Genomic DNA, 24,094 nt, shown 5'->3' on the forward strand with positions numbered 1-24,094 from the left:
TTTATTTTGATACAGTCGATGGTTTTATCAGACAGATGGAACATTTGAGGTCTTTTACTCTGCTGCTCATTCACATTGCAGCTGTACCGGTGGAACAGCATCAATTATTTATATATAAATTATGCCCCCTCCCCAGATAATACCCGGGGTTCAAATTCCATCATAATTTATAGATTTTGGGGCAAGACCAGAATATGTCTATATAGAATATAGAATAAACGAATGAGAAGAAAGAAAAAAAAGAAGTATAACTGACTCTTTTTTTTGTGTTTTTTGGAATTTTTTGTGTGTTTTTATCTCTGTTTTTGTGTGTTTTTTATGTGTGTTCTGTGTGTTTTTATCTGTTTTTGTGTGTGTTTTTATCTGTTTTTATCTCTGTTTTTGTGTGTTTTTTATGTGTGTTCTGTGTGTTTTTATCTGTGTTTTTGTGTGTTTTTTATGTGTGTTTTTGTGTGTTTTTTATGTGTTCTGTGTGTTTTTTATGTGTGTTCTGTGTGTTTTTATGTGTTGTTTTTATGTGTTTTTATCTGTGTTTTTTGTAAAAAACAAAACAAAAACAAAAACCTTGTGTTTTCTGTAAAAACAAAATTGTGTTTGTGTGTTTTTTGTAATTTTGTGTGTTTTTTGTTTTAATGTCTTTTTTTTTATGTTGTAAGTCAAAATGACAAAATAACAATCAAGTGAGGTTGTGCTGAAAATATGATAGCAGCATGGCATGGTGGCAGAATGAAAAAGAGTAAAAAACCAACAAAATAGCCCAAAACTCCAAAGGGTTATGTACAGGTGCATCTCAATACATTACAATATGATGGAAAAGTCAATTTCCAGTAGTTCAAGTCAAACAGACCCCCCCAAACGTCATTTTGTATTATTTGTATTTTTTTCCACCTATTTTCGGTCTCTTGGCCAATGAAATGCATCAGAATCATGATCAGAATACATGCGGGAGTGTCGCAATGCAACATGGGACTTTTCCAGAACTTATAAATCATGGAGGAAGACGACTATAGCGGAGGGAGATTAGAAGTAAGTGACGGAAGAGATCTTGATGAAAACAGCACCGATGATTTAATTGCTGATCCGGACTTTGAACCCTCGGAACCAATCGACCAGATTTATGGATGAGGAATATGTTTTTAGACGATATATTTGACAGACAGATCTATATATATATATATATATATATATATATATTAGGGAGATGTCACAAAAATATGACAACAGACATTTTACCATTCTAAGTTTCTATTAAGGTTTTCCATAGTTTCCAGTTTTCAAATATGACATTTGTTGCAGCTCTACTATTTGATTAACCTTGATCTTAATCAACTTGTGTGATGTTCCAGTGCAGTTATTTATGTTGCTATAGAAACCATGTGCATGTGCCAGGCTGGACCAGGGGTATGTAGCAGCATGCCCATGCAAGAAAGAGTTGGCACTCCACCACGCTCTCTTTCACAAATCAGTTCCACAGACCAAGTGGTTAAATCTACACAGAGCTGTTCATCCAGTTCTCTAGAAACCGTTCAGGTCATAGTTCCACTACATTTTATTTCTTTGGAACACGAACACATGAAGTTGTGAGTGTATGTTAATAAAAGCCACATGCTTTCTGTGAAACTATGTTCTTATTGTTACAATCCATCACTGCAAAGATTTTAAATTCTTTCCAACATCGTCCATTAAAAACGACAGCCTTGTTGAAACACATTTTTTTCTAATGAGGTGCACTGCAAAAACTGAAATCTAAGTAAGATGAAATATCTTAGATCAAGGGGATATATGCTTATTTTTTGTCTGATAAGATTGTTTAGTCAGCATCTTTTGTGTTTGACTGTTTCACTTGTTTTAAGTGTTTTGGTCCTTAATTATCTAAATCAGATATTACAGCTTGTGACTGAGATTTTATGACCTATACTGAGTAAATACATGCTTGAAACTAGAATATCAAAAGTTATAAAGCTGTTTTATCAACACTTACAGGTATAAAACTGCTATTTCGAAGTAATAATTTCTTTAAAAATCATTACTTTGACATAATTTTACCTCTTCACATCCTGAAAACAAGCAGCCAGATGGAATCAACTGTTTTATTATTAATGAGACAATAGAAGTGTGTATTGTTGTGTAGTATGTATGTAATTAACTAGTACATTGGCACATAGCTGTAAATTGACACTTGATATTTAAACATTTAACATGAAACATTTAACAACAACAATAAAAAAAATCACTTGTTATTAGTTAGAACAGCTATTCTCAACCTTGGGGTCGGGACCCCAATTGGGGTCGCGAGATGATTTCTGGGGGTCACCAAATCATTTTGTCTCCACTGGTCACCAAATCATTTTGTCTCCACTGTGTTCATGTGTTAATGTGCTTTAGTCTTTTTGGTCACTTAATGTCTTTTTTTTTGGGTCATTTTGTGTGTTTTTTTTGTCATTTTGTGTGTTTTTTTTTATAATTTTGTGGTCAATTTGTGACTTTGAATTTTGATGTGAATTTTGTGTCTTTTTTTAATCATTTTGTGACTTTTTTTGGTAATTTTGTTTCTTTTTTTGGGTCATTTTGTGTCTTTTTGGTAATTTTGTGTCTTTTTTGGTCATTTTGTGTCTTTTTTTGGGTCATTTTGTTTCTTTTTTGGATGATCTGAACTGTGTGTGTGAGATTGTGTTCAGTGAGCGGGGGTCGCGGACAACATGCATGTTAAATTGGGGGTCGCGACTCAAAAAGGTTGAGAACTACTGAGTTAGAATACACTAATTCTAAGGTATTTTTGGGCTCGTTAAGATTAGATATATTTACTTGCTTTGATAAGTCTTGACTAGACAAATTTTCTTGTTCCATTGGCAGATAACTTTGCTATTTATAAGCAAAATACACCTAATTTTTGTACTTTTTTAAATTCTTTTTGAGAGGTGGCTTTTTGCAGTGTACGGACAAGTGATTGAAGAGAATGTTTTGTATCCGTATTTTCTCTTCCTCATAATTTTTCCTCTGAGGTACCAAGGAAATTCACAAATGGTCCAGACATGTCGTATGATTCATAGACAGACATGCTGCCAAGATCAATCAATAGAGTGTGTGTGTTTTGGTGCGAGTTGCAGTGAGTTGAGTGTTGGAGAAATGTGCCGTACGGATGTCTGCCGCTTATTATGATAATCCACAGACCTGAGTAGCTTCATTTTTCACTTTTTTTCCCTCAGCTCCAGTTGTATGAAGGGTGACTGTTTTAAAAAGGGTTGAAAACTCATAGTGATCAAAATATTTACTTTTTATAGGGCTGGGCGATATGGACCAAAAGTTACATATACACTACTGGTCAAAAGTTTTAGAACACCCCAATTTTTCCATTTTTTTATTGAAATTCAAGCAGTTCAAGTCAAATGAACAGCTTGAAAGGGTACAAAGGTAAGTGGTGAACTGCCAGAGGTAAATAAAAAATGGTAAGGTTAACCAAAACTGAAAAATAATGTACATTTCAGAATTATACAAGTAGGCCTTTTTTCAGGGAACAAGAAATGGGTTAACAACTTAACTCTATGGAGTCTTGGGCTATTTTGTCCATTTTTTAAATTCTTTTCATGTCTTTGTAAGTCATTTTGTGTTTTTTTGGTCATTTTGTGTCTTTTTTTAGTCATTTTGTGTCTTTTTTTGGTCATTTTGTGTCTTTTTTTTAGTCATTTTGCGCATCATGCTCAATGAAGAATTTTAAATGTTGCAAATGTGCATTAATTTAAGAGTACACTGAGACATTCAACTGCATCATTTTCAATTAAATTCTGGAAAAGTTGGTGTGTTCTAAAACTTTTGACCAGTAGTGTATATTTAGGCTGAATATCGAAATATGATATATATCCTGATATTTTTATCACAAAGTGAGGGCAAATGTTCAGTCAAAGTAAAAAATAACATGTCACAAGTAATTTTATTGAAACCGTTTATTTAAATGAACATAAATACTGTATAACAACAGGAGAACCTTTAAAATCAAAGCTCCATAAAGTGCACATTTAAAAAAAAAAAATGTATTTTAATCTATCTTATCTTAAATAAAAATAGTCTATGAAATAAAATAGGCTGATCTTTTTCTGAAATAAATCTATTTACATGAGAAAAGAATAACAAACATTACAAAAGAACTAAATATGACAAACCCTAGTAAGGGCACCATTTATATATAAAAGAAAAAAAATTGAATGTTATTGATATATGAGATATGGTCTAATTCCATATAACATTTAAAAATATATCGATATATTTTTTATATTGATACATCGCCCAGCCCTACTTTTTAAAATAAAATACAAAGGGAATAAGATGGGGCATTTAATATGAAACTGTTACTCATCAATTAAATATAATATTATTTTGAAATAAAATCCCCACATGAGATTTAAATGCATTGTAACTTTAAAGAAAAAAACAAACTGTTACTCATTAATTACTATTACTAATAATTAACTTATACTTTTAATAATACTAATTAATTAATTACTATTACTATGTGTCTATGTATTTACTGGCTTTTTAAAGAAACATAATAGTGCCAAAGTACACATACTGTGAGGGAAATAATTATTTGATCCCTTGCCGATTTTGGAATTTTTAGTAAATTTTCCAACTAACAAATGAATTAATGGTCTATATTTTAATCAGAATTAATCAGAATATAAAAATATGTATCCAGAAAATCACATTTTATAAGAGTTATACATTTATTTCCATTTGACTGCATGAAATAAGTAAATGGGGTGCCCTTATATAGCGCTTTTATCCAAAGCGCATTACACTACGCTCATTCACCCATTCACACACACATTCATACACTGCAAAAAAGCCAACTTGTATTTTTTGGCCTAAAACAGTGATTTAATTTGGTAAAACTTTGAAATATAAATTATTGACATTTAGGGCAATAATGTAAGTTAGCACAACAAAGGAAGCCAGTTGTCTGCTCAAAAACAAGTTGGTGAGTTGTTGTTACTTATATCTTTAAGTTGGGGTTCACAACAAGGGACAATAGTTCTGCTAACTCTTATTTCTTTGTTGGGAAATTTGGTCATTAGCGAAAGCTAGCGGCTAACTGATGCTAGCGGCTAACTGATGCTAGCGGCGCTGCTTGTTACAGCTACAAGAGTAGCCATTGGCGTATCAATGCTAACAAAAATTGTGGTCGCAACATTAGCTAACATTCATAGCGGCGTTACAATCGTGCCAGAGAAATTCAGAGTTGAGCAAACTCAAAAACAAAACTTAAAATATTTAGTTTAATTGTCCAACTTAAAATTTTATCGAAGTTTGTTCCCTTGAAATTTTGAGTTCACCCAACTTTTCTTTTTTTGCAGTGTACTGGTGGCCGAGGCTACCAGGGCACACTGGTGCCACCTGCCACCATTGGGAATTCATTCACACACCGATGAACGCTGCATCGGGAGCAATTTGGGGTTCAGTATCTTGCTCAAGGATACTTCAACATGTAGGCTGCCATGGTCGGGGATCAAACCACCAACCCTCTCCAACAAAACATTTCTTGGAGTTGGTCACCAAGTTTGCACGCATCTCAGAAGGGATTTGGTCCACTCCTCTTTACCTCACAACCTTAAGGATTTGGAGAGGACCTGTAGTCGCTTGACAATTTGAAGCTTCAGCTCCCCCTATGGTTTGGTTCATTGACTGGAAGACCAATCGACGACCAATTTTTACTTTCCTGGCTGAGGGCAGGAGGTTGTTAGCCAAATTTTCGGGTAACATGGCCCCTTCCATCTTCCCCTCACTGTGGTGAATTTTTCCTCTCCCCTTCGCAACAGCCCCAAAGCATAATGTTTCCACCTCCAGGCTTGACGGTGGGGATGGTGTTCTTTGGGTCATAGTCAGCATTTGTCTTCCTCCAAACACAGCGAGTCGAGTTGATCCCCAAGAGCTCCATTTTCACATTCTCCCAAGCCTTCTCAGAATCATCTGGAGTTCATTGTCAAACTTCAGACGGGTCTGTACATGTGCCTTGTTGAGGAGGGGGACCTTGCAGGCACTGCAGGATTTCAATCCGTTATGGTGTAGTGTGTTAACAATGGTTTTCTTTGTGATCATGGTTCCAGCTGCCTTGGGATCATTAACACGCTCCTCCTGTGTAGTTCTGGGCTGATTCCTCACCTTTCTCATGATCATTGATACCCCATGACGCAAGATCTTGCATGGCGCCCCAGGCGGAGGGCGATAGCTGGTTATTTTGGGTTTCTTCCATTTCGACTAATTGCCCCAACAGTCGTCTCTTTCTCACCAAGCTGCTTGCTGATGGTCTTGTAGCTCTTTCCAGCCTTGTGCAGGTTGACAATAATAGCCGTGTTTCCTTTAGGGGGAAGAGTAGCCGCTGGGAAAGTCTCAGGCCACGCCCTCTCTAATGTCTGCTCGCTCTGCGTGTTACAGATTACAAAAAAGGCCCCCAGAGGGATTTATGGGACTCCAGAGGTGACGTATGGTTTTCGATCAGTGTAATCATTTAGCGACAGTTTCGACCGTGATCTGTGATCACATACACAACGGATTAAACACGGGAGATGCAACTGTGGCCGCCGTCACTAACTGTGCACAACGTCCGCTGCTGATAATAAACAAACCAGCATGGCTAATTATGCACAGCGTCTCCAACGATCATAAACATTGTGATCTTGAGTTAATGGCATCACTAACTATGCACAGAGTGTCCGGTGCTTGTTGTAAACAAACAGAGATCACTAAGTGAACACCTCCTGCAGCAGCAGCACATACACACTGTACTGCTACAGAGCTAACTGTTAGCCTAATAACAATTTGCAGACTGGACACTAAGGGGTTAACATCCCCTCCGGCTCTGTGACTGCAGCTGGGAAAGACTGCTGCTCCTCTACCTGCCCCGTTAATCACATTTAAAAAAAAAAACAAGTCAAAGGAAGTCGAGCCCAGATCTTCCTCATGGCCCTGTTGTATGATTGATAGGCAGAAACAGCTCTCTAATCAAAAAACAAATGTTTCTTTAATGAAACTGGTGGTGAATGGAAGTGCAAGGCGCTAAAATCAAAGCTCCTCTCAACATAAATCTCAGCAGAAAGAAGATTTAATCGCTTTTTTCTCGACTTAGATGATGCAATAATTATCTTTTTTAATTAAAAACATTTACTTGATAAGCAATAGTTTTGTATCAGAAATTTAAATGCATTTAATTTCCATGCATAATAAATTAATTGAATAGAAATAGTTTTACATTAAAGGTTACATCATATTTTGTTCCTGTGACATTATTTTTTTAAACAAGAATTCTAGGTAGCCTGTCAACAGTCTGTATACTCGGAATATATCCCAAGGACTCAATCAGAACAACGAGGAAATCAAAAATGATCGACTTTGGACTTCTCCATGCAAGGAGAGTGATTGCACTATATTGGAAAAATGTAGAACCACCATCAATGGCAATATGGAAGAAGGAGTTGATGACTTGGCTTGGACTGGAGAGATTGACATACATTGTTAAAGGTAAACAGGAGGAGTTTGCTTGGATTTGGGAATCATTTATGTCATTCTTGACCAATGAATTGATTGATTGATTGATTTTATTTGACCATTCTTGATATGAAAAATATGAAACAGCAACCTGTGTCATACGTAATATAGATAAATAAAAAATAGTCAGGGATGACACAATAAAGCCCTAAGGCTTATTTCCATTGTGGTCCCTATAAATTTCCATTGTGGTCCCTATAATTTCCATTGTGGTCCCTATAAAGAGAAACGGATAACACTGACTGAACAACAGGTTATGAAATGATCCTGCCTTTTATTTTATTTTTATTTTGCTCCACTTTAGTCTTATTTATTTCATTTTAGTAGTTATTTTGCATTAGTTTGATATTTGTTGTCACTGTCCATTTTATTTACTCATTTTCTTTGTCTGTGTGAATGAATGTATGTTCGAGGGGATATAAATGAAAATGTTTGTATATTCGACATAAAGTTTGATATGCACTTGAAACTTAATAAAAAATATTGTTGAAAAAAAAGAATTCTAGGTAGCCTCAAGCTTTTAGAACATCTGTGGTAGTTTCACCCCAACATAGAAGCATGGCGGTGAGATTACACTGAGGTCAGCCACCCAGTGAGGCTAAATTCCAGAAAAGAGTGAAAAACTGTCGAGGCCTGTCGGATGAGCAGCCAGGAGCAGTTGACTTGCTAATAAAAATACACACAACACTGTCGCTTTCTGAAAAACTGGTTATCAAAATACTATGAAACTCAATTTATGGTGGAAACTACACTTCAGCCTTTTTACCCCTTTGATCAGATTATAAAACCTGAATGATCCCTGAGGGGGGACACTGGATGAGAACATGCCGACAGTTGGCGTGGTAACGATTCTTACCGTATATTTGTCCCATTTCTTCTCAGGATCGTATGGCTCCCAGCGACTAGCAGGGAAGATGTGTTTGTTCTTCTCGTACCAGCTCCTCAGCACCACTTTACCTGCATGAGACTTTAGGGGAAAAGCACCACGGGGTTAACTTTAACATGGCCAAGACATGCTGTGCACACTCAAATCAAAATAACAGGATAATTAGATTAGATTATTATTTATCATTGCACAGAAATACAAAGAAATTCAATGCACTCACGTACTGGACTCATAAAAAAAGCATAATAAATAGTAAATAGAAAAGATACATTCTCATTCTCTCAGCACTTGTATAGTATATTCATGTCATTCATTCACTGTACCATCAACTTAGTGCCATTGTATGCATTAAAACAATACTGTAATTATATAAATATATAAAGTGCAGAGCATTGTGTTAGATGAGCTGCATGAAGAATGAGGCGAGCACTGAGATAACCAGGAAAACACAGTGATAATGGATCAGTGTTCTTTTGGCTTGTTATCAGTTCCTGTACAAAAAATATGGTCAGTAGAACATATATCGATAAAGTTCACATTTTTTTCTTTCTTGATATATAAATGCTGCCCTTACTAGGGTTTGTCATATTTAGTTATTTTGTAATGTTCGTTATTCTTTTCTCATATAAATATATTTCTCACAGAAAAAGATTGGCCTATTTTATATCATACGCTATTTGTATTTAAGATCTTTATTTATTTAAATGTGCACTTTATGAAGCTCACAGACAGACTTAAATTAAATCAATATAGATGTGGTTAGTAAATTAAAAACACAGAACCAGCTTGATATTTGTGTGATTTAAACAGCTCTCTATGCAGATGATGCTCCACTCTTCGCCACAAAAATAGATTTGAAGCTACTTTAGTGTATTTGTTCAGTGAGCAAGAACAACCATAGAATTATTTTCATTCCCTTTCACAATCTCTTGTTTTCCTGTAAAATAAAATCTTCACCTCATCTTTCTCAACAGTGGCGTCGTTCACCAGTCGAATATCATCGTGGACGTCAAAGCTGAAAAGAGGACCTGTGGAAACAAGATCAACAGAGTCAAAAAGGGAGGAAACAACTTTTTTTTTTGCGCTCCAAGTCTTTTTTTCTTACATAAACTCAGAAACATGGATGATCCGAAATAATACAAATAGAACATAAACATCACCCTCCCTCGCTCCAACATTAAAAAATGAATAAAATAAAAATAATAAAATGATATATATGTATATATAAATAAATAAATAAATAACAATAATAAAGTAAAAGAATGAAACACAACTTTGTGTTGATTGTACAGAAACAAATATGTATGGTTTCATGTTTTTTTTCTGTCACAATGTAATATGTAGAAATAGGGCTGGGCGATATGGACCAGACGACCAGACGATATATATCTAGATATTTTTATCACAAAGTGAGAGCAAATGTTCAGTCAAAGCCAAATATGACATGTCACAAGTGGTTTTATTGAAACTGTTTATTTAAGTGAACATAAATACTGTATAACAGGAGTAGCTTTAAAAAAAAAAAAAAAAATCAAAGCTCCATTAAGTGCACATTTAAACAAAAAAAAAATCTTAAATAAAATTAGCCTATGAAATAAAATGGGCCAATTTTTTTCTGAAATAAATATATTTATACGAGAAAGGAATAACGAACATTACAAAAGAACTAAATATGACAAATATGTAGTAAGGGCAATATTTATATGTAAAGAAAGAAAAAAATGTGAACTATAACGATATACACTACTGGTCAAAAGTTTTAGAACACACCAACTTTTCCAGAATTTAATTGAAAATGATGCAGTTTAATGTCTCAGTGTACTCTGAAATTAATGCACATTTGCAACATTTAAAATTCTTGATTGAGCATGATAGTGTTTTGAAAGTAAAAAAAAGATTCAAAATCACACTTTATGTTGGACTAAAGGACTAAAAAAAGACACAAAATGACCAAAAAAAAGACACAAAATGAAAAAAAAGACACAAAATGACAAAAAAAAACACAAAATGACAAAAAAAGACACAAAATGACAAAAAAAGACACAAAATTACCAAAAAAAGACACAAAATGACTTACAAAGACATGAAAAGAATTCAAAAATGGACAAAATAGCCCAAGACTCCATAGAGTTAAGTTGTTAACCCATTTCTTGTTCCATGAAAAAGGCCTACTTGTATAATTCTGAAGTGTACATTATTTTTCAGTTTTTGTTAACCTTACCTTTTTTTAATTTACCTCTGGCAGTTCACCACTTACCTTTGTACCCTTTCAAGCTGTTCATTTGACTTGAACTGCTTGAATTTCAATAAAAAACTGGAAAAATTGGGGTGTTCTAAAACGTTTGACCGGTAGTGTATGCAAAATGGTCTAATTTCATATCACATTTAAAATTATATCGATATATTTTTTATATCGATATATCGCCCAGCCCTATGTAGAAACAAATCCAGGTCATGCGTATAGACTCCACTTACCAGATTTGCCTCTGGCTTTGGTCACAATGAAGTCATAGAAACTGTGGTGCTGAATGAGACAAACAGATAAAATATGATTAGGTTCCCAGAGTGAAAAAGTGCCACAGCAGCTGGACAAATTTAAATCTCCAGACTCAATAATATCCTTGGAATACTGTAATAAACAACGTCTACACAGAACCTTTCCTTTAGAAGTGTGTCAACCCTCATTCAGATTTTTCACATATTTCCCATGTTGTCCTGGAGGCGTCATCAACTTTAGCCAGGGTCAACATGTAGGTCAAATCCTGTGAGGCAACTTCTCTCCCTGCTTTACTGCTTAGAGCTAAACTTCTGTCACTTTCTACCTCATCCAGTCCAGCCAGGAAGAGGTTTGGTTTCTGCTCATAAAAATGTTTAATCATCTTGTTTTTGTTAAATCTTGATGTGAAAAGTAAGTAAAGCTGTCAGCTAAATGTAGTGGAGTAAAAATAAGTACGATATTTGCCTTTTAAAAAGTAGTAAAGTAGAAATATAAAGTAACATAAATGGAAATATGCAAGTTAAGTAAATGTACCTCAATATTGTACCCAAGTACAGTACTTGGGTAAATGTATTTAGTTACATTCCACCACTGAAATTTGCAGTATAATTTTTTTTTATCATTTTGTAATACTTTTATTTTTGTCACTGAAGAATCAAGGGTCATTTTTTTGTATTTGGCAACTGTTGAGATTTGCACTTTACAGTAAAAATTAGAGTGATGGTTGATTTTTATTTTGTTGTATAATTGTTATTTATACAGACTAGAATATAATTTAGAAAAGAACATATTTTCTGTATATTAAGTATTTGTCATATTGTCAAGAATATCAATATTGCAAAACTACAATGTGAATGAGCATTTAAAATGCATCTGTGTGCATATGAGAGTCACATCATTTCTCGAGATAAATGAGGTGTCTACTGTTGTCTACTATGGTACATTATATCTGCGTACTGGCACTATATAATAATGTACCGTATTTCCTCAAATAGTAGCCGGGGCTTCTATTAATAAAAAATCAGTTTGGGGCCCGGCTAATAATAGGGGCAGGCTATTATTTGAAGGAGGCTTTTATTAAAAAAAGAAAATCAGAGCAGCTCTGACTGGCACTTTTTTTGTGTTTTTAGAGTGTTTTACACAGCGCATTGTAGCCAGTTACCAGGATGTCGGCCATATTGGAAGTACTGGGATGTAAACAAACAATGAACAGCTGAATGTTCATTTGAAGCAGGATTTAAAATGTCTAAACTACTAAAAAGCCCAGAAAAACGTACGTAAACGGCTGGACTTTACAGAGAATGACTAGGACAGCGGGAGAAACAACCATATTTACCTACAGTACTAACTCGTGGGGCCAAACTTCTAAATACAGAAATCTGTTACCGTCAAATTATGTTTCCTGAATGGTGTTCTCCGTAGCATCACCTCCACGGTTGGAGTTAGGATTTATGTTTAAGGTTAGGCCTTGTAGAGAGAACTGTTTGGGGTTCGGGTAAACTTGGGCTCATGTTAACAACTTAAAGGAGGACTGGTTGGGGTCAGGGGTCAGGTTGGTGCAGGTTAACCCTCTGGAGTCCACGGAAGCACCAGCGCAAGACTTCTTCATGACGTTGCAACATAAAAACGAAGCAATATGGAGCCCTGCTGTCAGATTTTTTAGAAGTTTCCATGTCCAATTTAGTGCATCAACCCAAGGTTTTTCAAATTTTGCAGTTTGCATTCAGTATTTTTAATGCATTGTTGTCTTTAATGTTTTTTTGTGTGATATTTGTCAATTTTTGTGTGTTTTTTTCTGTGTGTTTTCTGTGTGTATTTTGTCATTTTTGGGGTGTTTTTTGTATAAAAAATAAAAAGTGGGTTTTCGGTGGGTTTTTATGTTTTAAGTGGGTTTTTTGTAATTTTGTGTGTGTGTGTTCTTGGTGTGTTTTTGTGTGTTGAAAATGTTGATCCAGTAAGTCAAAATGAAAAAAAATAAATAATCGGGTCATATAGGTGAGGTTGTGATGAAAACAATGATACCAACACGTCATGGTGAACAATTTTTAAGTTGTTTATACAGGCCGACAAAACCGCCAAAATAGCCCCAAACTCCAAAGGGTTAACGCTGTTGAAGCCTATTTCTGCCAATGTGGGGAAAAAAGATCCTGTAAAACCTAGAAAAGTTAAGGTAAGGGGGACACATATCGACGGGGGAACAGACTTTGAGATAACAGCGGTAAGACACCGGCTTATAAAAGAGGCCGGCTTTTATTTACTAAAAATTGCTTTTACACCCGGTTACTAAATGAGGCCGGTCATTAATAGGGGCCCGGCTTTAAACTGAGGAAATACGGTATGTATTTTCTTTGATGATGCTCAGTCTGAGCGATAACACAACTTGAATGGAATACAAAGTCTAGCAGTGCAAACAGAGAGGGATTTCTGGTGTGTGAAGACAGACGCAAGAATCTTCTGTAACACTTGTTAATAGAAGTGAAGTGAACCAAATCAAAACAAAGTGAAGCAGCAGCTTAGTTGCGGTTTAAATAGACAACTAGGTACTTACATGTGGAATTATCAGATCCTCTTTGATGTACATCAGCTGCTCGACCCCAGCAGACCTGCACAGAGAAGAAATTCAGTCCAATGAAAAGACATTTTTAACATGCTTCGATGTGCATAGGCAGCAATTCTATCACTATCATCAAGAATGATTAAATTGGTAAAATATTTCTGAATTGAAGTTAATGTTGTCTTCCTGTACTCTCAAACAACCTGAGGAATTGTGGGAAATAAGAAATCATGGTAGTAGGCTCTGTACGCTCTTAGATACCTGCAAGTCAGACCAAGGGCCACTTCAAACATTTATATCACTTACAAAATCAATGTTTCCCTCCAAAATTATTTCTAAGCTGTACAACAACATGCTGCAGGGTGGGAGGGGGAAACACATATTATGTTAAAGAAAAATGGGAAAGAGAAGGAAGCTTCACAATAACTGAGGAAGACTGGGAGCACATCTGTAAAATCCAGTGGGTCTCAACTGGGTCAAATATCTGGCGTGAATTTTGTTGGAAAAATATAATGCGTTTTTTCATTACACCAGCTCAAAAAAGATACCGTAGAAATGGAGATGCCTGCTGGAGGTGTGGTATTGAAGCTAATCATTTCCATGTTTTCTGGAACTGTAAAATTATTCAAAGGTATTGGGTTGAGATTCATCATCATGTGCAGAATGTGTTCTCAATTGTTTTCCCCTTTTTATTTGAAACTGTGTATCTCGGTAATATATTACCAGACGGTTGTAGCAATGCAGACAAGAAACTGCTTTATATTCTTTTAGCAGCAAGCAAAAAGACCATTACCAGGAGATGGCTCAAACCTGAGCAACCACAAAATGAGGACTGAATCAACATCGTACAAGACATCTACACAATGGAAAAAGTGACTTTTCATCTAAAGTTACAAATGGACTCATTTTACAAAACCTGGTCAAAATGGACAGAATATGTTAAGCCTACAAGTTCTGATTTTATATAAAACTGTCATTTAACTAACAACGACTGCTGCAAAGAATGACGATAGGAGAAAATGATGACGCCGTGTGATATAGATACCCCCACCCCAACTGTTCTTGTTCTTTGTTCTGTATAAAATGTTATTTTTTATTCCTCAATAAAAAGTGAATAAAAAAAAAAAAAGAAATCATGGTAGTAAGATACTTAGATGTGATTGGACAAACGGTAAGAAGAGTGTTAGCAAAGCACAAATTAATTCATTAGTGATGAAAGTGTATGTTTGGTAGAGACTCCTCATGTGTTCAACGTCTCACCTGAGCTCACTGAAGTCCTTTCTGAGGACCTCAAGGGCCCTCTGCAGGAAATTCTGGATGGTATTTCCCTTCTTCATCTGCAGTCAAAACCACAAAAGAGAGAAATGAGTCATGGAGTCAAACCATGATGCATTTTAATGAGCAGTTTAAGCACGACACAAACCAAGGGGTGACATGGTGACTACGCCCACTTCATTCATTTCATTGTATGCGTTTTGGTTTTAACAGGAGAACGATGGGAATGTATACTTGTATTATCCCCTAAATATCTCTTAATATTCATCATATGTTTTTTTCATCAAGTTCTGTGGCTTTTTAGAAAGTGAAAACAGTGACTTAGTGTTACAGCTCATTATGGATTACCTTGACAGTTTTACGATGTCCAGAGCCGTCCCAGTAACTGAATGTGATCTCAATCTCCTCACCTGAAGACACAGATACACACCATTATTTTGGATTGAGAGTAAGTGTGAGTGTGCATGTATGTTTGTATATAATGCAGGGAAAGACCAAAAAGCGAGGAATATAGACTGTATCCCAAATCGGACACATCTGCAATGTTGCACCGGTGTTTTCATGGTCATTTTGAATAAGATCTTGACCTCAGTGTAGGTAGAATTGATTTATACAGTTAGCACGCGGCTAATTCAGTGGCGTTAGCATCCTTTAGCCGACTCTGGTAAACCCAAGGCTAACGTACACGGTTAAAACAATATATGGTTTGAAAGATAAGAAGTTAGACTTTAGTTTCACACCATTTAATTAATTGGAAGCATAACATGATCATTTATATTAGTAGTTAATGTGAAATTTTGATAGAATCTTAGCCAAACGGAGTTAAATTGTGGAATAAGTTAAGTGTGGAAGTACAGAAAAGCCAAAACATAAGACAGTTTAAAAACAAATATAAAGACATCATCTTTACAAATTACAGAAATTTAGAAAAGCCTCTGTAACATGGACATATGTTGACTGTAGTTTTGTAATATACATGGTAATTGTATTTATGTTTATAATATTTATTTATTTTATAGTAATTTACAATATACATGTATAGGTATTTACAATGTAATATAAATAGTTGTATGTGTATATATATATATATATATATATATAATTGTTTATAATATTTGTATGTGACTATATTGATTATTCATATATATATATATATATATATATATATATATATATATATATATATATATATATATATATATATATATATATATATATATATATATATATACATGTATGTATATAGATAAAGAGACCTGTTAAGGGGTAGGACGTTTTTTTTTACTTCTTCCTACTCCCTTTTATTTGCTTGCATGTTCGAAATAAAGACAATCAATCAATCAATCAATCAATCAATCAATCAATCAATCAATCAATCAAAAAACAGTGTCTGATTTGGGATACAGTTACCGTGCTCAAAAGTTGAGGCATTTGTCCAATATGAGACATTGTGAACAGAATGTCTGCTTGTGATGAGAGTTGAAGATACATGGACACACAACTGAATTTGAGTGATAACGAGGGATGAGTGTGTGTTCAATTAATCCTGGAACTCACTCTTAATCTTCTCCTGTTTGAGCTCCCATTCCTGCCGGAGCTCCTCTCTGAGACGGTTCTCCTCCTCCTGAACACAAGCAGCACACGAAATCAATGTGTGAAACTGTAAAGCACGGTTCCTACGGAGCTTCCATTTTAAAACGCCATACCTTTCTCTACTCAAATTTACACACTTCACTGTGGACCTTTGAGACCATATTTGACAGCTGAGTAGGGCAGGGCAATATATCAATATATTTTGACAGAAGTTTAGCTCTAAGCAGTAAAGCAGGGAGAGAAGTTGCCTCACAGGATTTGACCTACATGTTGACCCTGGCCATTGTAGTTTTGCAATATGGATATTCTTGACAATATGACAAATACTTAAAAATATACCGAAAATATACGAGTTAGTACTGTAGGTAAATATGGTTGTTTCTCCCGCTGTCCTAGTCATTCTCTGTAAAGTCGAGCCGTTTACGCACGTTTTTCTGGGCTTTTTAGTAGTTTAAACATTTTAAATCCTGCTTCAAATGAACATTCAGCTGTTCATTGTTTGTTTACATCCCAGTACTTCCAATATGGCTGACATCCTGGTAACTGGCTACAATGCGCTGTTTAAAACACTCAAAAAACACAAAAAAAGTGCCGGTCAGAGCTGCTCTGATTTTCTTTTTTTAATAAAAGCCTCCTTCAAATAACAGCCTGCCCCTATTATTAGCCGGGTCCCAAACTGATTTTTTATTCATAGAAGCCCCGGCTACTATTTGAGGAAATACGGTACATTATTATAAAGTGCCAGTACGCAGATATAATGTACCATAGTAGACAACAGTAGACACCTCATTTATCTCGAGAAATGATGTGACTCTCATATGCACACAGATACATTTTAAATGCTCATTCACATTGTAGTTCTGCAATATTGATATTCTTTTTCTAAATTATATTCTAGTCTGTATAAATAACAATTATACAACAAAATAAAAATCAACCATCAATCTAAATGTTACTGTAAAGTGCAAATCTTAACAGTTGCCAAATACAAAAAAATGACCCTTGATTCTTCAGTGACAAAAATAAAAGTATTACAAAATGATAAAAAAATTGTACTGCAAATTTCAGTGGTGGAATGTAACTAAATACATTTACCCAAGTACTGTACTTGGGTAAATGTATTTAGTTACATTTACTTATCTTGCATATTTCCATTTATGTTACTTTATATTTCTACTTCACTACTTTTTAAAGGCAAATATCGTACTTCTTTTTACTCCACTACATTTAGCTGACAGCTTTACTTACTTTTCACATCAAGATTTAACAAAAACAAGATGATTAAACATTTTTATGAGCAGAAACCAAACCTCTTCCTGGCTGGACTGGATGAGGTAGAAAGTGACAGAAGTTTAGCTCTAAGCAGTAAAGCAGGCAGAGAAGTTGCCTCACAGGATTTGACCTACATGTTGACCCTGGCTAAAGTTGATGACGCCTCCAGGACAACATGGGAAATATGTGAAAAATTGGAATGAGGGTTGACTCACTTCTAAAGGAAAGGTTCTGTGTAGACGTTGTTTATTACAGTATTCCAAGGATATTATTGAGTCTGGAGATTTAAATTTGTCCAGCAGCTGTGGCACTTTTTCACTCTGGGAACCTAATCATATTTTATCTGTTTGTCTCATTCAGCACCACAGTTTTTATGACTTCATTGTGACCAAAGCCAGAGGCAAATCTGGTAAGTGGAGTCTATACGCATGACCTGGATTTGTTTCTACATAGGGCTGGGCGATACATCGATATAAAAAGTATATCGATATATTTTTAAATGTGATATGGAATTTGACCATATCTCATATATCAATATAGTTCAAATATTTTTTCTTTCTTGATATAAATGCTGCTCTTACTAGGGTTGTAATGTTCGTTATTCTTATCTCATATTATTTCAGAAAAAGATTTGTGCACTTTATGGAGCTTTGATTTAAAAAGAAAGATTTCCCTGTTGTTATACAGTATTTATGTTCACTTAAATAAATGGTTTCAATAAAACTACTTGTGACCTGTCATGTTTGGCTTTGACTGAACATTTGCTCTCACTTTGCGCTAAAAATATCAGGATATATCGTATATAACGATATTCAGCCTAAATATATCATAAAAGTACAGAATCAGGGTTGTATATCTGGCTAGTCTGTGTACTTCTTGCACAAATTAGTTTAGCTTGTGGTATTTTTTTTGCAGCTTGGCCTTTATAGTTCAATGTGCACTCACAACCAAACAAATCCAATAAGGTATCTGATAAATATGATTAAAAACATCCCCGGATTTGCAACAATCTTCTATCATCACACAGTAAAGAAATTAGAACAAAGTAAGCATTTACATCCACTTTACCTCTCTGTCTCTGTCAGGAAGGAAACTTGTGTCCACGTCTGGATTTTTTCCCAGTTTCTTCTTCTTGACTGAAAGGTCTATGAAACAAAGTCAAACATCTATTAGACAAACTTCCTATTTCACATTTTATATATTGTAAGTGTAGTGTAGAACAAGAAGCCAGTATTTTGCCGGGGGTTATGTGCTGCTGTACTATTTCTTGGCCAGAAGCTGTGATTTTGTAGAGTGGTGCTGGTGCTGATGATGCTGGATTTTATCACCTTTAGCCATGGGTTAGCACTCTTTATGCTAAGCTAAGCTAAGCTAATGGTTCTGGCTGTAGTGTCTGATATTTACGGTATAGACATGAGAGTGGTAAAAAAAAAATGTGTAACCAAAATGTCAAACTATTCCTTTAAGATCCAAACAATACTTCAATTAAATCAAAAGGGTGATAGTCACACAATAACACAAACTATCTGGTGGAGGCAGTGGTAGACAAGCAACTACAGTGTTCTACAGCAGCTATTCTCAACCTTGGGGTCGGGACCCCAATTGGGGTCGCGAGATGATTTCTGGGGGTCGCCAAATCATTTTGGAAGTCAGCTCTGTCTCCACTGTGTTAAAGTGTTCATGTGTTCATGTGTTTTAGTCTTTTTGGTCATTTTGTGTCTTTCTTTGTGTCTTTTTTTTATCATTTTGTGGTCAATTTCTGTCTTTTTTGGTCATTTTGTGTCTTTTTTTTAAAAATCATTTTGTGGTCAATTTGTGTCTTTTTTGGTCATTTTGTGTCTTCTTTCATCATTTTTTATCATTTTGTGGTCAATTTGTGTCTTTTTTGGTCATTTTGTGTCTTTTTTTGGTCATTTTGTTTCTTTTTTTTAGTAATTTTGTGTCTTTTTTGGTCATTTTGTTTCTTTCTTGGGTAATTTTGTGTCTATTTTGGTAATTTTGTGTCTTTTTTGGTAATTTTGTGTCTTTTGGGGTAATTTTGTGTCTTTTGGGTGTTCAGTGAGCGGGGGTCGCGGACAACATGCATGTTAAATTGGGGGTCGCGACTCAAAAAGGTTGAGAACTACTGATCTAAAGGGTAAAATTACTGTTTTTGTCTAAGTGGTCTGTGGCTTTGAAGACAACATAAATAACACCTTCAGTTACCCATACTTAAACTTAAACTGGGCTGTCTGATGGCCATGTAAAGCAGTGAGAATATTCTGTATATAGCGGTCACTTAAACTGTTATGGATTATTTTAGGTGTCTAAAGTACAGGTGCATCTCAATAAATTAGAATATCATAGACAAGCTTATTTATGTCAGTATTTCAATTCAAAAAGTGGAAAAAAAAACACAGATCCATTCAACACAGAATGCAACATTTCATGTCTTCATTTATTTATTCATTCTAATTATAATGCTTATGGCTTAAATTGAATGAAGACCTAAAATGCAGTGTTACAAAAAAAATTTGAATATTACAAAAGCAATTTTTAAAAAAGTATGTTTATTATGGAAAAGTATGTCCATCTATATGACTCAATACTTGTTCGGGGCTATTTGACTTTGACTCAACTACTGGAAATGGACTTTTCCATGATCATAAACTTCAATGTACCAAACTATCCCTTTAAACTTTTATATTCATATCCAACCTATTCCAAACTTTTTTTCTCCAAGGAGCACATGTGCTTCTTAGTGGAAAAATTTAGGAGCACATAAAGAACTTTAGGGGCGCAACAAAAATATCAAATAATGTGTTTTCCCTGAATAAAGGGATACCAGGAGACAAATAAATGATTACATTTATTCAGATTACACACCAAAAACTGATTAGGATGATTATTGCTCTGATAAACATGCTAAAGCTGTTAAAATATATAACCTCTGTAGGCTTTAAAATGTTTTTTATTGAACAATTAACATTCTGTTATTAGTATTTTCCTTGTTTCAGATCCTTTGGTCCTCTCTGGTTTGCTTTTGATTGTAGACTTAAATATACAGTTATGGAAAAAATATAAAATAATAATGATTTTGGTTATTATTAACAAAATCATGGAAAATGTCTAGATATCAGCTCTTAAATTAAAATCTTATGAGCTAAGATGAGTATGAGTGTGTGTGTGTGTGTGTGTGTGTGTGTGACCTTATGGCTTTAAAGGTGGCGCAATTAAAAATTTGGGTGCACCTAAATTTTGGGCTGGTGCACCTAAAAATAAAAAAAGTTAGACGCAGCAGTGTAACCAATGCAAAAAGTTAGTCTGGAGCCCTGTAAGCACTAATTACTTTGGCCCCGACAGTTAGCCACCATGGTTAGCATCTGTGCTTTCTCTTTACTTTGTGCTTTAACATTCTTATATCAATACTTACAATCCTCCTCCTCTTCATTTTCTTCCTCCTCTTCTCCTTCATCTTCAGGGTTAAACGATAAACTGGCTATTTTCCTCTTTTGTTCCTCTTTTCTCTTCTTCTCTTTCTGCTTCTCGAGCTTGCTGCAAGCAAAAAGAACAAAAATAATGAACTTAAAATCAAAACACTGGAATCAGCATGACATGCTGGGCTTTTGTTCCTGCCCGACTTCAATGTGTTTTCAATATCCATACAGTTGCAGATGCTTTGTTAGGAAATTGAACCGGTGCCCAGACAAACAGGAGTGTATTTGAACTGTTGGCATCTGGTGGAAGAGTGCCCAAGTCATCTTGGCTCTGGTATGCCTGTTGTGACATGTCAGGTTGAAGACCATCCAACGTTATTGTTATTGTTTTACTTTGAGCTTCAAGGCTCCAGTACAAATCTTGTTTCTACTTGCACAAGATTATTAGCCAATCATGTTCTAACTACAATGGATGAAGTTTGTTCGAAGCCCTCAGTGTGCCGACGGCCCGGCTTTTATCTTTCAGAGGCCGTAACGAAAGCAGTATTAAGGCTTAGAAGAGAAGATTTAGTATCATATGGAACTGGATCAGGGGTCTCAAACTCAAATTACCTGGGGGCCGCTGGAGGCAGTATCAAAATGACCAAAAAAAAGACACAAAATTACTAAAAAAGAGACACAAAATGACCAAAAAAGATACAAAATTACTAGAAAAAAGACACAAAATGACCAAAAAAAGACACAAAATTACTAAAAAAAGAGACACAAAATGACCAAAAAAGATACAAAATTACTAAAAAAAGAGACACAAATTACCAAAAAAGACACAAAATTACTAGAAAAAAGACACAAAAATGACCAAAAAAAAGACACAAAATTACTAAAAAGGAGACACAAATGACAAAAAAAGACACAAAATTACTAAAAAAGAGACACAAATGACAAGAAAAGACACAAAATGACTGAAAAATCACTAAATTACTTAAAAAAAGACACAAAATGACTGAAAAATCACTAAATTACTTAAAAAAAGACACTAAATTAATAAAAAATAGACACAAAATGACCCCAAAAGACACAAAATGACCCAAAAAGACACAAAATGACCAAAAAAAAGACACAAAATTACTAAAAGACATAAAAATATTTTTAAAAAAAGACACAAAACTATTAAAAAAAAGAAACACTTATTAAAAAAAAGACACAAAATTATTTTAAAAGACACAAAATTATTTTTAAAAAGACACAAAATTACCAAAAAAAGTAATTAAAGGGACCTTCCACACACAACACGGTAAAGTGCCATTCATATAAAACTCACATTAAACTTTCATGTCAAGGTGGGGGCCACAAAATATCGTCACGAGGACCGCAATTGGCCCGTGGGCCGCACGTTTGAGACCCATGAACTAGATGATCTAAATAATCCATTGGTGATATCTTGTTGGGAAGTGGGTGAAGAAAGGCAATTTTTTTAGTGAGGGCAAACCGACATTTTCATTTCATTTTCAAAGGACTCCCTTGTCTCTACTTTACAGACATGCCCACTTTATAGCCGTGTTTCCTTTAGGGTAGAGAGTCTCAGGCCACGCCCTCTCAAATGTCCGCTCACTCAGCACGTCTCCATTACAAAAAAGGCCCCAGAGGGAATTACGAAACTCCGGAGGTGACGTATGGTTATCGATCGTAGCGTAATCACTTAGTGACAGATTCGACCGTGACATCACATACGCTACGGATTAAACACGGGAGACACAACTGTGACCGCCATCGCTAACTGTACATAACATCTGCCGCCAATCATAAACTCAAATTACCTGGGGGCCGCTGGAGGCACTATCAAAATCACCACAAACCCCCCACAAAATTACTAAAAAAAGACACAAAATTACCAAAAAAAGACACAAAATTACTAAAAAAGAGACACAAAATGACAAAAAAAAGACACAAAATGACTGAAAAAACACTAAATTACTTAAAAAAAGACATCTTGCGACCCCAATTGGGGTCCCGACCCCAAGGTTGATAACAGCTGGTGTACTGTAATGGAAACACCCTGCTTATTCCACATGGTTTGGGATAAACACCAGATAAGTTTTTCTCATGCAGCACAAATTTGTTATTTTCCACGTTTGTTTTTGAACATTTCTGCATACTGGGGTCCCCATACTAGCATTTCATTGTAGTGAGAGCACTTTTCAAACCTTACTATATAAAATGATTTGTTGTGAGCTCTTGGATAATCACAGCCTCATGAAACTTACAAATCCCAAACTACAGACTTGGAGCATTCACAGGATGGACGGATAGTTACATTGTCTTAAAAAAAAGAAAAAGCTTCCATCAGCATTACAAATCATAAGTGCAACTGAGGACAATTTGTATTTTGGAAATATAATACCTCCTATAACGAATCAGGAATTGCTCACATGTGGTTTGTAAGGTTACAATTATGAAGTCTCAGGCAACTTGGACACAGAAGCAACAGCCAAGAAAATCCCTTTCAAGTCTCATAATTCTGATTATTTACACAAGAAGCAGAACTTTTTGTAGAGATGACCTGTGAGTCTATGAAACAAGTTGATTCACTTTTACACTGTAAGAAAGGCTACACTGAATACTGCCCTGTTTTATATTGTGAATTTCTCCCTCTCGCCCTCTTTTGTCATTGTCGGTACAGCTACTGCTGTACTTATATGGACTTTATATGGACATATGTGGAGATATTGTCTGATGATATCTGTTGTATCTCTTTATGTATGCACTATTGTGTCCCCTCACTCTCCATGACATTTAAATCTGCCTTCTCCAGGTGTGAATCCCCAGATGGATTGGACACCCCAGTGTGTGGAGCTGTGGTCCTTAGGGGTGTGCATTGGCACTGCCCTCACAATTCGATTACAATTCACCAGGAAACGATTTGATTCAATTCGATTCTACGATGCACTGCGATGCATCACAATTCTACTGCACACAACAAGGGACATTTTTCGGCAGTCATGAGGCAATACAAGCAGTCAGATAGGCCTAAAAATAGATTTTATTGGCTGCTATGTGTGTATCAT

General features: G+C 35.2%; 1 protein-coding gene across 1 annotated transcript in view; it reads right to left on the bottom strand.

The window, feature by feature from the left end:
- fam50a (family with sequence similarity 50 member A) overlaps nucleotides 1–24,094 on the bottom strand; it is a 29,452-nt gene that overhangs the window by 491 nt on the left and 4,867 nt on the right. The window contains exons 4-12 of the mRNA XM_059333468.1: nucleotides 21,026–21,147; nucleotides 18,682–18,758; nucleotides 16,306–16,372; nucleotides 15,097–15,158; nucleotides 14,734–14,810; nucleotides 13,468–13,522; nucleotides 10,898–10,946; nucleotides 9,380–9,450; nucleotides 8,393–8,503 (exon numbers count right to left, since the gene is read on the bottom strand). Coding sequence (XP_059189451.1) covers nucleotides 8,393–8,503; nucleotides 9,380–9,450; nucleotides 10,898–10,946; nucleotides 13,468–13,522; nucleotides 14,734–14,810; nucleotides 15,097–15,158; nucleotides 16,306–16,372; nucleotides 18,682–18,758; nucleotides 21,026–21,147 — 691 coding nt within the window. The remainder of the gene's footprint in view (nucleotides 1–8,392; nucleotides 8,504–9,379; nucleotides 9,451–10,897; nucleotides 10,947–13,467; nucleotides 13,523–14,733; nucleotides 14,811–15,096; nucleotides 15,159–16,305; nucleotides 16,373–18,681; nucleotides 18,759–21,025; nucleotides 21,148–24,094) is intronic.

The sequence above is a fragment of the Centropristis striata genome, chromosome 5 (genome assembly GCF_030273125.1).
Source record: "Centropristis striata isolate RG_2023a ecotype Rhode Island chromosome 5, C.striata_1.0, whole genome shotgun sequence".
Taxonomy (NCBI): domain Eukaryota; kingdom Metazoa; phylum Chordata; class Actinopteri; order Perciformes; family Serranidae; genus Centropristis; species Centropristis striata.